This window comes from Micromesistius poutassou, assembly GCF_964030765.1.
Source record: "Micromesistius poutassou genome assembly, chromosome: 17".
NCBI lineage: Eukaryota > Metazoa > Chordata > Actinopteri > Gadiformes > Gadidae > Micromesistius > Micromesistius poutassou.
Genome location: NC_140287.1, coordinates 1,662,788 through 1,679,657, shown reverse-complemented (window position 1 = coordinate 1,679,657; position 16,870 = coordinate 1,662,788). Strand labels below are relative to the sequence as shown.

The 16,870-nt window shown below is 47.4% G+C and overlaps 1 protein-coding gene across 1 annotated transcript in view; it reads left to right on the top strand.

Moving 5' to 3' along the window:
- Positions 1 to 4,484: 4,484 nt before the first annotated feature.
- The window catches only part of gabrb1 (gamma-aminobutyric acid type A receptor subunit beta1), a gene marked incomplete at both ends in the record, with an annotated part of 37,016 nt that continues 24,630 nt past the window's right edge, over positions 4,485 to 16,870 (top strand). The window contains 3 exons of the mRNA XM_084482470.1: positions 4,485 to 4,564; positions 4,700 to 4,791; positions 4,886 to 4,953. Coding sequence (XP_084338596.1) covers positions 4,485 to 4,564; positions 4,700 to 4,791; positions 4,886 to 4,953 — 240 coding nt within the window. The remainder of the gene's footprint in view (positions 4,565 to 4,699; positions 4,792 to 4,885; positions 4,954 to 16,870) is intronic.

The window sequence follows — 16,870 nt, the reverse complement described above, 5'->3', positions numbered from 1 at the left end:
AACACAGGAGAACATTAAGCTTTGTGTCCACCACTTCAACGTGATCTTAGATCAACCAAAAGTGTGTGTATATTATGTACTATATTTTATCTTTGGTATAAATTTCAATTACATTTAAACAATGCTTGATTCTACAGAATTGATTGAAATTTGTTTGCATTGTTTTTATGTGTATTCTATTTTTGCACAAAACGGTATCATATATTCTGTATGTCTCATCAGATGCATGCACGTACATTTATTTAAAGTAAAAAAAAAATGTCACTACTGAATGATGTATGTGCAGTGTGTATTTGAAGATGGGAAGATAGAAAATGCACAGAATAGTTTAACTGTGGTTATAAATATGAATGTGTCAAACAGGACCATTTGTAAAGCAACACCTTTGGAAATCTTAATACCAGTAGAGGGCATAATGGCACTAGAGAGAGAGAGAGAGAGAGAGAGAGAGAGAGAGAGAGAGAGAGAGAGAGAGAGGAGAAGAGAGAGAGAGAGAGAGAGAGAGAGAGAGAGAGAGAGAGAGAGAGAGAGAGAGAGAGAGAGAGAGAGAGAGAGAGAGAGAGAGAGAGAGAGAGAGAGAGAGAGAGAGAGATATTGCCCTCTGCTGGTAATAAAAATTAGTGTGAATGTGAATATATAAATACAAATCTATACACTACACTATACACTATATTGTAAGCACATTTGACTTGTTTGACTTGTGAACACTATGAAACTCTGCATGTGAAATGGCTATAGAACTACAGCAGCGCTAATGCCGCGTTCACACCGAAAAAGACGCGACTCCATACAAAGTCAACGTAGAGACGCGTATCAGACGACTTTTGTCGCTAGAAAAACCTGCTGCAAGATTTGACATAACGTAACGTAACAGCCAATCAGCGAGTGAACCGCAGCTTGGAGGAGAAAGATGATGATATTATATAATATAATATATAAATATCTATATAATATAATATATAATATCAGGGCCAAAGCTGTGTGTGCCCCCGATAATATTATGAATCCTAAACGACTGCGTCGTTTGGAAAGAAACTTAGGCAGTCACAAGAGGAAAGCCCTCCTCCTACACTCACACGAGTAAATTTGAAAGATCAAACTTGCACAAATCACTCCCGTGAGTACTACTCGCACGAGCAAACTCAATTTCCATTTTGGTGTGAACGAATGGTAAGAGAGCACCATCAATAACCAAAGCTTGCGGTTTATCACAACAGGGCTTCAGACTGTCTATAACAGGCCTTCCTACTGTCCACAACAGGTCTTCTGACTGTCACAACAACAGGCCTTCCTACTGTCACAACAACAGGCCTTCTGACTGTCACAACAACAGGCCTTCCTACTGTCCACAACAGGTCTTCTGACTGTCACAACAACAGGTCTTCTGACTGTCACAACAACAGGCCTTCCTACTGTGCACAACAGGTCTTCCGACTGTCACAACAACAGGCCTTCTGACTGTCACAACAACAGGTCTTCTGACTGTCACAACAACAGGCCTTCTGACTGTCACAACAACAGGTCTTCTGACTGTCACAACAACAGCCTTCTGACTGTTCACAACAACAGGCCTTCTGACTGTCACAACAACAGGTCTTCTGACTGTCACAACAACAGGCCTTCTGACTGTTCACAACAACAGGCCTTCTGACTGTCACAACAGGCCTTCTGACTGTCCACAACAACAGGTCTTCTGACTGTCACAACAACAGGCCTTCTGACTGTCACAACAACAGGTCTTCTGACTGTCACAACAACAGGCTGTCTGACTGTCACAACAACAGGTCTTCTGACTGTCACAACAAACAGGCCTTCTGACTGTCACAACAACAGGTCTTCTGACTGTCACAACAACAGGCTGTCTGACTGTCACAACAACAGTCTTCTGACTGTCACAACAACAGGCCTTCTGACTGTCACAACAACAGGTCTTCTGACTGTCACAACAACAGGCCTTCTGACTGTCACAACAACAGGTCTTCTGACTGTCACAACAACAGGTCTTCTGACTGTCACAACAACAGGCCTTCTGACTGTCACAACAACAGGTCTTCTGACTGTCACAACAACAGGTCTTCTGACTGTCACAACAACAGGCCTTCTGACTGTCACAACAACAGGTCTTCTGACTGTCACAACAACAGGCTGTCTGACTGTCACAACAACAGGTCTTCTGACTGTCACAACAACAGGCCTTCTGACTGTCACAACAACAGGTCTTCTGACTGTCACAACAACAGGTCTTCTGACTGTCACAACAACAGGCCTTCTGACTGTCACAACAACAGGTCTTCTGACTGTCACAACAACAGGCCTTCTGACTGTCACAACAACAGGTCTTCTGACTGTCACAACAGGCCGACAGACAGACTCTGACATACAGCAGTCTCTCTATCCATGGTGCAGATGAGGCTCCTTCACACCTTCAGAGGTGATGCTTCAGGGGTGTTGGGCTCTGCGCGTCACAGTATATGTAGATATGATAGAATGTGAGCCATCCTATATCCTATTTCTATATATTCTGTCTATCAATGTGTGCGTGTGTGTGTGTGTGTGTGTGCGTGTGTGTCTGTGTGTGTGTGTGTGCGTGCGTGTGTGTGTGTGTATGTGTGTGTGTACGGGTGGGTGGGTGTGTGTGTGTGTGGTGTGTGTGTGTGTTGTGTGTGTGCGTGCGTGCGTGTGTGTGTGTGTGTGTGTGTTTGTGTGCACTATGAGGCCCTCTACTGGCAAGAGTTCTAAAGTTTAATATGAATGAGAATTTCCAATAGGATTAACAGGCCAATTAAAATGTTGAGTTTGATGTTAAATTTATAATTGAATGGATTGTTATGTATGGAGGAGCTTGTATGGAGGATGTAGTAGATGGTATGGAGGCTTAGGGGGGATGAAGTACAAGCAGGCCTTCTGATGAAGAGATGCACACCGTGTGTAGAGCAAGACGTATACTGTGACGCCAAACATGATTATGATAGAAATGCCGCAATAAAAGGTGACGCAACACAGACAATACAGCCATCCAATAGTTATCATCTATCACCATGAGAAACCTGCTGGTAAATGAACGTACATTTCTGATGACATCAGGGTTTTAATGATTATTAACAATACAATTGTCACAAATTGTAACAAAAACAATAAGTAATTCTGCCAGTATATGCCACATCGAGAGGCCACTGGCAAATACAAATATAGCTTAAGTTTGATGCTTCATCTGATCTGTGCCCCTGGTGGTCCAGCCTGTCTGGAGGCCTTCAGGGCTCCAGTCCTCTGGTGGGAGTGAAGCCTTTCAGTGGTAGAGACGAGTGTAAGAAAGGCTTTCATGACATTATGATGTGAAACAGGTTCAACCATTGCCCATTCCGGAACTTTTAGGATATTTGCCTTCCTAAGATATATAGTCACACACGCACACACACGCACACACACACACACACACGCACGCATGCATGCACGCACACACACGCACGCAGGCTTGCACGCAAACACACATGCACACGCAATACCCCCTTCTCCTCCTCTTCTGCTCTTCCTCCTCTCCTCCCCCTCCTTCTCCTCCTCCCCTCCTCCCCGCGCCTCCCCCTCCTTCTCCTCCTCTCCCCCTCCCCTTGCCTCCCCCTCCACCTCCTTCTCCTCCTCTCCCCCTCCCCCTCCTCCCCTCGCGTCCCCCTCCTCCTCCCCTCGCCTCCCCCTCCTCCTCCCCCTCCTCCCCTCCTGTCCAGCTCCTCCCGAGGGGGGATTGATCCCGAGTGAGGCTTCGGCTGTTCGGGCCCAGAGACGAAGCGTCACAGCTGACTTCCACCGGACTAACAACACGTTATCGGAACACACGTCGTCCGCCAGCCTCCTCCGCGCTTTAAGGGATTGTCCCCATTTAATTTATCATTATTAGTCTATGGATTTTAATTCCTGAAACATGTCTTGGTGAATTTGTTGAACACATGGTGAACTCTGTGGCGTGTGGAGCCAGTGACGTGAATCCGAGGAGGAGCGGGGGCGCGCAGCGGGGGCGCGCAGGTACTACAGGCACAATGCGCAGCAGCTCTCCAGACGTGCTCGGGCTGCACGATGCTCCTCTTCTAGGTGACTAGAGGTGATCTCCTCACTGCTTCATATCTGGAGACCTTCAGAAGAACGACACTACAGCCCACCGAGATGAGCCTGATGCACATTCGTGCTGCGGGACACTGCTGCTGAAAGGCTGGAGGACGCCGGAGGGGATGGCCTCCTTAGCAGACTGAACCGGGTCTGGATCCACTGACAGAACCTATGCGCCTTTTCTCCTGCGCTATAACGTCTGCTCCACTCCAGGTGACACCGGTGCACCCGTTTTCTTTTGCACTCCGATTCATCTCGAATAGGACATTTGGCTTTCATGTCGATGACAGCGCGCATGCGTTGGTTTTGCAGTAACTGGACAACCGGGGACTAAGTTCTATCGTTCATATCTTTATATTATATATATAGTCGTCTCCAGGATCAGAGTGATGTGGACGACTCAGGACCGCGGACGGTGGGGGGTCGGCTGTCTGTCCCTCCTTGTGGCCATGGTCTGCGGTGCGCAGAGGTAACCCAAAAAACACTCCAACACCGCATGACTGCATGATGTCCTTCAGAGAGCGCATTTTGATTCCTTTAAACTGTTATTTCATAGTTCTCATCCATTCTGCACCCCCCCCCCCCCTCCCCCACCCCCCCTCAGCGCCAACGAGCCCAGCAACATGTCCTATGTGAAAGCCACCGTGGACAAACTACTGAAGGGTTATGACATTCGTCTGAGGCCTGACTTTGGAGGTAAACGCGTTTTGGCAAAATGGACAACATCCATTGATCATCATGATGATCATCTTAGTGCAGCAACTGAATCCACTCTCGTCCTATTCCCAAGGTGCTCCGGTGGACGTCGGTATGAGCATAGACATCGCCAGCATCGACATGGTGTCAGAAGTCAACATGGTGAGTGACCGCAGTGATCTGAGTGGAACATGTGTGACCAGCGTGCGTGGAGGACATTAGAAACACCTAGCGCATCTTATCACCGCTCTCAGCACACACACACACACACCGGCCCGGGGACATATGCTTGGTGCAATGTGTTCTCTGAAACACACATTCGCCCGCCTTCCACCACGGACCAAAACGCAACGTGTCAAAGCAATTCATATGCATCCGGTCGGCCAATCACCAGGCACCAGGCAGAGAGAGACACAGGACAGGGGGAGACAGGGGGAGACAGGGGGAGACAGGGGGAGACACAGGACAGGGAGAGACAGGGGGAGACAGGGGGAGACAGGGGGAGACACAGGACAGGGAGAGACAGGGGGAGACAGGGGGAGACAGGGGGAGACAGGGGGAGAGAGGGGGAGACACAGGACAGGGAGAGACAGGGGGAGACAGGGGGAGACAGGGGGAGACACAGGACAGGGAGAGACAGGGAGAGACAGGGGGAGACAGGGGGAGACAGGGGAAGACAGGGGGAGAGACATTAGGGGTTTTAGGTGTCCTCCATCTTTTGTCAAAAATGACTTCTCAGCTATTCTGTCCACCCACACACACACACACACACACACACACACACACACACACACACACACACACACACACACAATCGCATGGCAAGCTATGTCAAAGGGGGATAGGACCCATGTTGAGACAGAAATAGCTATCTGCTTCACTATCACCATCGTTTATATGACCACTGAGCATTTAAACGCGGAATAGCAGCACACTCACTCACTCACTCACTCACTCACTCACTCACTCACTCTCACACCCACTCTCACACACACACACACACACTCTCACACACACACACACACACACACACACAAATACATTTGCGCGCGCACACACACACACACACACACACACACGCAGTCACTCACTCACTCAGTCTCACACACGCACACACAGCCATCCTCAGTGAACATGTGCCATGTCAGTTAGTTTGCTAATGGCCATCTGTTGACATGTTACAGAGAAGTGCACGCAGTGCAGAATGTAGAACGTAAAGGAGAGCGACACCTTGACATGTTCCAGGTCACCTTATGAGGAGCATGTGTCTAACCTCATTCACGCCAAACCCATGCAGACACATTTTATTCATATTCATGGTGAGATACAACCGTATTTAATGGAGTTGATGAGCATAGAAGATAAAAGAAAAGTCATTGCAATACGTGATATTTGAAGTAAGCCTAGGCTGCTCAATTAGCTGAACATGCTCACTGGCCTGGCGAGGCCGTCCAGGTGATCTTTGGCCAACACAGACCCGTCTAAAGTCACTGCATGGGCACGGCCTTCAACCTAATGTTTGAACTTTTTACATATTTTCCTTATTCAAACTTTAACCTTCACTCAATTAAAAGACCAAAGCAGGTCATTTAGACTGACCTTTAGTTCCCCTCTCCCCTATTCTTACTGGTATGTAGGGCTGTCACTGGGTGTATGAGCAGCACGGCTCATATCTGTGGACAAAGGGCGGTCATTATGCCTGATCCTATTTTATTTCAAATGTGTGCTTTATAACTAAGTATGTTCGTTACAGAGGCAGCCAGTGACGTGTTAGTGCGTGTAGTACTTTTGATACGAGTGTTTATTTGTCATTTTATTTATTTATATATATTTGTCATGTTACCCTTGAATATTGTTGGATAGAGCGTTGAAGATAATGTCTACTTGTTACGGAAATGTTGTGACTAGATACAATCACTCACGTTGTTTATAAGTACGATTTGTCGCGATGTTTGCTGCAGTTATAAGTGAAAAACATGAATTATTTCGGGCAAATTGTGAAAAGTTCACACGTGTCCAGTCATTTCGCACATCTTTTTTTCATTGTGGTTCCAATGCCAGTTAATGACCTTCTAGCTGCTCAGATGAAAACGGAGACAGTATCCAGGGTCTTCATTGCATATCGAGTCAGAGTTGGGGGGTGACCTGATGCCTGTATGCTTGTCAGGTTATTGTGGTCTTGTCAGTTGGGGAGAAGTTTAAAGGGCGATTTCAGATCATTGTGAGACATGTACAGTCTTAGACACCAGACAAGATCCGCTGTCACAAGGAAAGCTGGGAGAAGGTGAGACGATTGATGCAACGTGAGACATGAAGGAGAGCCGCAGCCAACGCCGTTGTTCTCCGGCTGCCCCCGGATAATTCTGAAGTGTGCTAACAGTTCTAAGTGGATCTAGATGTTGTATATGTACTACAGCGTTGGTCTGGGGGTCAGGCACTGCCAGTCTTTGTATATTATCCACACATTCACAGTGCTGGTTCATATATCAATCATGGACATAATAAGCCACTTTATCCGTTGTATTTGCAGATGGATATCCAACCTCATTTTAAATTGCAGTTTTTTAACATCAATTGTACTAACAGTTATTGTACCAAACTGCAAAGATGTCTTAAAGTTCACCACAAGTTTGACTGAAATCTTCTGTTTGTGTGTATATTGTTATGCACCAGCAATGCACAAAGAGATGAGATTTGACCAGTAGTGCAGAGAGTTTGAATAAAAAATGTCCTCAAATGCACAGCAATGTTGCCCAATCTGCCCACGATCGCAAAATGTAACATGTCTGTTCTACATATAAATTTATATCTAAATCTATATGAATGGATATATAAATATATGGATGTATATATATATATATAGAGAGAGAGAGAGTGAGAGAGAAAGAGAGAGAGTGTGAATGTATGTGACATCTTCCTGCCTTACTTTGCCTTAAATAAACTGTGCTGCAGCAATAACGTTTCTAGAAATGTACAAAAGGGAAGTGATGATAGATGAGTGAGGGAACTCTAGCTCTATGAACGCTGCAAGATTCATTTAAACCCAGTTTCTTCATTTGCTCCACCATTTGCTGCACCTAAAAAAAAAAACTAAAAAAATTCAACGTGCAGCTTTCTTGATTCATTCACCTGGTCTACGTTTTGATCTAAGTGCCATTTTGCTGTTTCTGGATAAGATATGCCAGCAAGCATTTTGTTGCTCATCTGAGTCCAGCCATGGCCCAACTTAGGGGGCTTTTAACAACTTGGATTTCCGGACGTTAGCAGGTCCACTCCAGAGCCATTATGCATGAGGTTAATGGACTTCCATCCAATTATGTGGATAATCATTGCATTCCATCGAATGGAGACGGAATGCCTGGGCCGACCTCTCTCTGCCGGGCAGTGTCAGAGGGTGGAACATGAGGGCTTGGTTCGATGGTTGCTCGGGGCTTAACGTTTAATGTGATCAGCTTCTTTCAACTGGTCTTTGCAGCGGTCTGACCTGTGGAAAACTATGAAAGAAAAAAGAGACTACCTTTTGTCTTTCATCACATCCATCACGTCTCCTTATCCCAGGCTTACTTCCTCTTCATCTGTAAGCCAGAGCATGCAGAGGGGTTGTCAACGTGGAGATACAGTGAGAAGGCATGTGGTGGTTGTTTTGCTGCAGTCGCAGTTTGAGTTTGCAGTTTGAGTTTTGTACACTGAGGGTGTTATTTTCACTCATTAGCATTTTTTTGGGCAAAAGCTTCAAATAAGTAAATATGTCATTTATTTTCATTAGTATTCAAACCTTGTTGGGACTGGTGAGGTTGGTGCCGGAGATACACAGGATTTAAAATTATATTTATATGTGCTTTAAATCAAAACATAACAGAAAACTGTGTGTATATAAGAGAAGAATAAATGCCTGGAAATCCCCAGTTTGCGCATAAAGTGGGAATGAAATCAATCCACTAGGGCTAAATGTAAAAACACTGTTTTTGTATTAAGTAATATTAGCGTTTGCAGCCTTTTTTAAAAGCCGCCTTCTCCTCCTTGTAGCGATACCTTCTCCTCCTTGTAGCGATACCTTCTCCTCCTTGTAGCGATACCTTCTCCTCCTTGTAGCGATACCTTCTCCTCCTTGTAGCGATACCTTCTCCTCCTTGTAGCGATACCTTCTCCTCCTTGTAGCGATACCTTCTCCTCCTTGTAGCTATACCTTCTCCTCCTTGTAGCGATACCTTCTCCTCCTTGTAGCTATACCTTCTCCTCCTTGTAGCTATACCTTCTCCTATGCACATTCCCAGCTTGCCACAACTGTCTGGGTCATGTCACAATCATGAGTCAGCATTTAAAAAAACGATTTTGCGCATTTCCCCCAGACACTGTATTTTGTTTTTATAAGCATAATGTCTATGGATACCGTCATAACCAAATTGCTTGCCTTGACATGGAGCTATGAATGTACCTAAACAGAACAGACCACAACAAGCAGTAATGGTGTTCTCAGTGGTGAACATGGCCTGCAGGGAGGACAGGTAGTCAGGGTGACTCAGTGAGCTGCTTGTTCTCTCGTTCAAACATCAAAGTAGTCCTAACGAAGCAGCCTAGAGATCTATATGTGAAAAGGTGCTGATTGAATTAAGTATGTGGCACATGTTAATAAAGTTTACAATTATAAATAAATTAGTATTAACACATTTGGAAAAGACTGCCCATGAGTTTTATAAACTACAACATTTCAATGTAGGATAATTGCCCCATCTTAATCGGGGATAATTGTTTGATGTCCAATATCTGTTGCTTACCTGTAGCAAGAGACAAATGTCAAGATACCCGATAGCCATGCAGTGCAGAGTAAAAGCAGTGCTTGACAGGATGGGAGAGATAGAATCATTCTTGGCTCCGAGCTATTTGAGTGGACGTCATCCATGGCGAAAATGAACAAGGAGCAAACTAAAGACATACGCATTGACCCCGGGGAGGCTCACACGTACTGGCGGAGAGGTTGCATCATAAATGTCAAACGCCACAGTCTTCTCAGGTCTGGACAGATGAGCTCCTTTTGGCAAGTCTCCACAAACCATAAGTAATCGCTCATAAACACCTCTGTCACACCGCTCCGACGGTACACTCGGTACATTCTCAGGTTGCCCTTTGGAATTAATTTGTCCATGGAGGTATTCCAGAGTTCAGTCAAACAGATATATGCCGTATTCCCCAGTGCTGATATGAATTAAAGAAAGTGCTAAATTGTCCATGTCTGGAAAAGTCTGAGACACGTCCCCCTCAAGAGGAGGCTCCTGAGACACATCCCCCTCAAGAGGAGGCTCCTGAGACACATCCCCCTCAAGAGGAGGCTCCTGAGACACATCCCCCTCAAGAGGAGGCTCCTGAGACACATCCCCCTCAAGAGGAGGCTCCTGAGACACATCCCCCTCAAGAGGAGGCTCCTGAGACACATCCCCCTCAAGAGGAGGCTCCTGAGACACATCCCCCTCAAGAGGAGGCTCCGGCTGAATCAGGTCAACCATGTTGGTCATCTACCTACCAGCAAAGGCCTCAACGCAGATGAATCCAGATTCTTCCATGACGGTAATCAGCGAGATGCCTGTCCTAGAGGGCGTAGAAGTCCCAGAAGTTGACAATCTCTTGGTATGGTCAACTATCACTACTAGGAAGTTTATCCCAAACTTACGCTCGTAGCAAGTTCACAGTGTATTGTAAATTGAAGTGCCACCAAGATACAGCAGCATATCTTCATGTATCCACAACCCTAACCAAACCCAAACCCAAACCCTAACCCTAACCAAACCCAAACCCTAACCCTAACCAAACCCAAACCCTAACCAAACCCAAACCCTAACCCTAACCCTAACCAAACCCTAACCCTAACCCTAACCAAACCCAAACCCAAACCCTAACCAAACCCAAACCTGTTCTGCACAGATTGAGAAATAATGGTTGGTAGCTGTTTTTTTTGCATGCTCAAAGTATTATATTATCTATGGTAAGCCAGTCTCCATAGTAACCAGCCCCTCGTCACAATCCCCAGCAGCAGGTGAATCTACACATTGCCGCCATGACTACAGCATATGCTTTACCTGGCCAATTCCCTGTCACAGGCTCAAAGAACATACACCCTTCAGAAAACAAAGAGAACAGCTTTCTGCCGATGACCCATGTGTTATCCACCTCGCCTGGAGGAACGCAGGACACACGGCAGAAGATTCACTGACCGTCAGCAACACCCTGACACAGGGTTGGCCTCCTGAGCAGTGCAGCGTCCCACCAGTCCAGAGACGAGCTCCTTATCAAGGAGGGAATCATCATGAAGGCTCACAGAGCAGTAGTCCCTCAGTCGCTGCAGACAGAGTACATTATAGAACCCCCAGTAGAAGGAACCAGCTTCACCCGGTCCAGAGACTACCTCGGTCTGCGGTGGAGTGAAATGGTAAACATTACCGTGTGCTTGGAGCCTCATATTCCGGCCGCTACGAGAGGCTGACTCCGTATGATCACGTCGTTTTCAGTCATCACAAAACTGAAGATAAAATCCTCTGTACATGGGTCACCACACACACTCATGCTCGACAGTCAGCAGTTTAAAGACTTAAAAAAAGAAAAGCTGCCCATGAGATACCTTCCTCTTGTGTCAGGGCAGACACAACTCTACTGGTCAGTAAGCATCCACTGGCTCCCACTCCTCCCTGCACCCAGCGAGTCACAGCCTGATTACTGAAACCTGTTGTGTCTGCGGTTTCCCGAGGAGGAAGCAGGAGGAACCGCGGACACGTTCCACCTGTAGTCAAGACTCTTCCAGAAGAGCATAGTGAGCACAAGCAGCACCTGCACCCCTCTCAGAACTGAGTGGAGGCGACTCCTGGTCACCATCCGATAGCTCGGAGCCCCTCGCCCACAAGCCTGACTCCAAACTCTGTGATCTGAATCCCAAACGACCAGGTGCAATGAGCTTTGAACATTTTACACATAAAACATCTAACAGTAATTTGAGTGGTGGGAAAACTAAATAAAATAAAATTAAGTAAAGTACATTGTGTTTTTTTGTAAATAAAATGGAATTTTTTTATTTTGTGTCTGAAAAGTTAAAAGAAGATTGCTGCTATTTATTCAAATTTGAGTTGTGTTATATTTTGTTCTCAGGAATACTAGCTTTAAGGTGCAGTGTGTAGAATTTAGTGGCATCTAGTGTAACAGACTTCACCGGCAGAATGTGAATATAATAGTGTATAGTGTATAATCCCATTAAAATAAGAATTGTTGTGTTTTCGTTACCTTAGAACGGTCCCTTTATATCAACCACCATGTAGAACAACCAAGTTTCTACAGTAGCCCGCAATGAACGGTTAAAAATTTTAAAAAACAACATCTTAAATAAAATGAAATAAAAATGCTTCTGGCTAGGAGTGATAGGAAGTAGGAGGGCATGTTATTCCCATGGTTATGGCCCATTTGTGTTAGTACCATCGTTGTGCCCCACTAACCAGGGTGGTAGAAGTCTCTGAGACCCCTAGAGGAACACACACCGTGGCGTTATACCGCAGTAGAAGGTTCCTAGAAGTTGGACCCTCTTAACAGATTGTTTCCTTGTTTGATAACTAGAGTAGGCTAGCGCTCTGTCTGAGAAAATTGGTATCTGAAACCAAAACTGTTGCGATACAACTGCACACAGACACACATGTTATCAAAAGCAGCCAATGTATCCCCTTAAGTAATTCTAGGTTTACTATCGGTTCAATAAGAGGACTGTGTGTTGAGAAACTTAAACGGGCTGTTTCCTCGCTGTGTCCTACAACATGTGTCCATGGTGACTTGGACAAACATACCCTATTGTGATTGGTTAAACTGATTTATTGAAAGGCTAAAGCCGTAAAAAATCTACCTCGGTGTGGTTCAAATGTGTATGAGTCTCATACCATGTGCACAGTCCAGTTCAGCTCGTATTTATCTGATTGACGAGGGGAAAATCACAACGGAAAATGTCAGAGGAAGGTTTTTTAATGTGACTATGGTCCACACGCTGAGCGCCAGGGAGCGCTGAGCTGCTCACACCGCAGCACAGGGGGCGCCGCGCGCTGGCAGTGGAGGGGTGGGGTTAGCCCCACACACACACAGACGACCTTCGACTCTGTATGCAAGGGCGTATTTTGGTGTATGGTGTATTTTGCTTATTTTCAATCAAGAGCATTGTGGGCGGAGCCAGAGAGCCGTCAGCTGACTCCGCCCCCCTGGCTTCCTGCTGTACACAGACTTTGAGTCCTCTCCCCTCTCGACGCCTTTCTTTAACACGTGTCATTGGTTCCTTTAGTTCACATCATGAATCCGTCCACTTCCATCACACCCAAACATGACTGATCGTTCTCATGACTCTAACATCATGTGTGTGTGTGTGTGTACGCACGCACACACACACACACGCACACATTACGTAAAGTGCCGTGGGTGTTATATACGCATACCTAATGTGAGGTTCACTACTTACGATTCACCCAGTATGTGTCACACACCTCAGCCATGTCCTCCTGCTCCGTGCTCCCGCAGCGCGGCCCTCCCGTTTCATTGACAGTGGTCAGACGCCAATGGACTCCATCCCTATTTAAATAGTATGGCCAATTTGGTGAAGTTGGTTCTTTGTTGAAGTGTGTACGTTGTTCATGTTGCCACGGTACCATTCCAGCACACCTTTGTACCAGCTATTGTGTGCGGTTGGGTACTTCAGCATTGAATATTTAATTACAGTGAACAGGTCTCACACTTGTTGCATGTCCTGTTGTTATAAAGGAACTGCAAGCCTTTTAGTTTACATAGCTAAGACTTTGACTCCCATAGTCCTCAATCAACACTGAATTCTACTTTTCTTGTACAGGCCCTAAGATTGCATCATAGGTGTTAAATCATTAATAATTATACCATGTTCCTATCTTAATTTAATTTAATTGTTGTTATACCTGCACTATTTACCTTTTTTAATGCAGCTATTTCATTAAAAATGATCTTAAATAGATAGTTGCTCAAGAATAAAGCGCGGCCGAATTCTTCACTGTAAATCTTTTCCCCCACCGACGACAGTAACTGTTGTAGAGATCGCTAACAGGAAGATGTACATATATATATATATATATATATATATATATATATACAGTGCAGCTTGAGCATACATTTAAAATGATGCTCATATTTTACAGTTCAGTTAGCACCGATTTCTAGAACCAAACCATCAGTCTCAGATGGAATGTGTAGCTTATTTGTGCTAAAAAGGGTCTGGGCTCTGAAACAATGACGGAGGCTGATACCAAACCGTCAAGAAGTGAAAAACAATTGACGCCCGCGTCTCAGAAGTAGGTCTGACCCCCCAAACTATAAAGACTTGTATGAGCATTGCTTAATTGATTATTTACAACTATTTGAAATTCAATTAACATCTCGTTGCTCTTAAATCATATTCATTAGCTGATCGTTTATTAGGACCTTGTACATAGTTAGCGTTATCAAATTGACCAAACTAAATGCCACGGATCAAACGTGGGTCGCAGAAGAGTTTCCCTCTGATGTCTTCAAGGACTGCACATCCGTAACGATGCCTACGAACCGTTGGGGGGGAATTAGGTCAAGCAGCGCCCCACTGCAGTACGGCTCGCATCGCTCTGACGCTCATAGTGCCCACGTTTGTCACGCCGGCTCCCTTTGCTGCAGTGAAATATGGAGCTAGTCGGAAAGGGAGAAATTGAGATGGAGGGAAAAATACGGTCAAGAGTAAGAGAAGCAGGGAGAATAGGGAGCGTACAACAATGGGGACGTTTGAGGGAACAGAGATAAATGCCAAGGGCATTGCCATCCTTTTGTTTTCTCCTCATGTCCGCATATTGAATGCAGTGCATTTTGGTGCAGTACTGCTGTCTCTCTCCCTCTCTCTCTTCCTCGCTCTCTCTCTGCCTCTCCCTCCTCATGCATTAGCGCAGCTCATAAGCAAAACAGTATTCTCCTCACGTTCAGCACATCATTTTTGCTGTGGAAATCCTGAGGTGCCAGAGTGATGATGGCAAAGTGGGCGTACAGAGGAACAGCTGCTTCTAATAATAGGCTCCAAAGAAAGCATTCATCCCCTCGGAGGCTGAACACACACACACACACACACACACACACACACACACACACACACTCATAGGTGCACACAAAGACACACTTCTTTCTCTATCCCCTTAACGTCTGTTATTAGAAACGCCTGTCTTATGAGACAGCAGTTTCTTATTCCAGCGTCATCTCAGTGAACGTAACTCCTGTCAGTCAGCGGGACCGCGGTCTGATACAGAGGGAACGTGCTGGAGTCAATTCTGGAAGGATTATTGTCAGTACTTGGATTGGTGGTTTGAGGTTGTATTCTTTTTTTTACCGACCGACTTTTAATTATAATCATGACTAGTTTGAAAACATGATTAACAAAAAAAATGCAACATACACGCATTATTGTTTAGATATTGTTGTGCTCGGTGTTTATTTGATCATTGTGTTTTACCTCACAGAAAGCAAAATCTTTTTTTAAAGGAAAGTTTATATCCCTCCAGCATGTTTCTAAAGTGCCTGCATAGGCATCTTTGCAAAGTGCAACTAATGCTGAAAAACCAAGAGTGCTGTGAGTGGAATGTTAAACTGCAGCTCTGCAACACAGTGGAGCCCATGGAGCAGGACCTGAACCAGGGCCTGGACCAGGGCCTGGCCGCCCCGCTAGGAGACAGGGTCCAGGACCTGGACCAGGGCCTGGCCGCCCCGCTAGGAGACAGGGTCCTGGACCAGGGCCCCCTCTAGGAGACAGGGTCCTGGACCTGGACCAGGGCCTGGCCGCCCCGCTAGGAGACAGGGTCCTGGACCTGGACCAGGGCCCCCTCTAGGAGACAGGGTCCTGGACCTGGACCAGGGCCTGGCCGCCCCGCTAGGAGACAGGGTCCTGGACCAGGGCCTGGCCGCCCCGCTAGGAGACAGGGTCCTGGACCAGGGCCCCCTCTAGGAGACAGGGTCCTGGACCAGGGCCCCCTCTAGGAGACAGGGTCCTGGACCAGGGCCCCCTCTAGGAGACAGGGTCCTGGACCTGGACCAGGGCCCCCTCTAGGAGACAGGGTCCTGGACCAGGGCCCCCTCTAGGAGACAGGGTCCTGGACCAGGGCCCCCTCTAGGAGACAGGGTCCTGGACCAGGACCAGGGCCCCCTCTAGGAGACAGGGTCCTGGACCAGGGCCCCCTCTAGGAGACACGGTCCTGGACCAGGGCCCCCTCTAGGAGACACGGTCCTGGACCAGGGCCCCCTCTAGGAGACAGGGTCCTGGACCTGGACCAGGGCCCCCTCTAGGAGACAGGGTCCTGGACCTGGACCAGGGCCCCCTCTAGGAGACAGGGTCCTGGACCAGGGCCCCCTCTAGGAGACAGGGTCCTGGACCAGGGCCCCCTCTAGGAGACAGGGTCCTGGACCAGGGCCCCCTCTAGGAGACAGGGTCCAGGACCAGGGCCCCCTCTAGGAGACAGGGTCCTGGACCTGGACCAGGGCCCCCTCTAGGAGACAGGGTCCTGGACCAGGGCCCCCTCTAGGAGACAGGGTCCTGGACCTGGACCAGGGCCCCCTCTAGGAGACAGGGTCCTGGACCTGGACCAGGGCCCCCTCTAGGAGACAGGGTCCAGGACCAGGGCCCCCTCTAGGAGACAGGGTCCTGGACCAGGGCCCCCTCTAGGAGACAGGGTCCTGGACCAGGGCCCCCTCTAGGAGACAGGGTCCTGGACCTGGACCAGGGCCCCCTCTAGGAGACAGGGTCCTGGACCAGGGCCCCCTCTAGGAGACAGGGTCCTGGACCAGGGCCCCCTCTAGGAGACAGGGTCCTGGACCAGGGCCCCCTCTAGGAGACAGGGTCCTGGACCAGGGCCCCCGCTAGGAGACAGGGTCCTGGACCAGGGCCCCCTCTAGGAGACAGGGTCCTGGACCAGGGCCCCCTCTAGGAGACAGGGTCCTGGACCTGGACCCCCTCTAGGAGACAGGGTCCAGGACCAGGGCCCCCTCTAGGAGACAGGGTCCTGGACCAGGGCCCCCTCTAGGAGACAGGGTCCTGGAC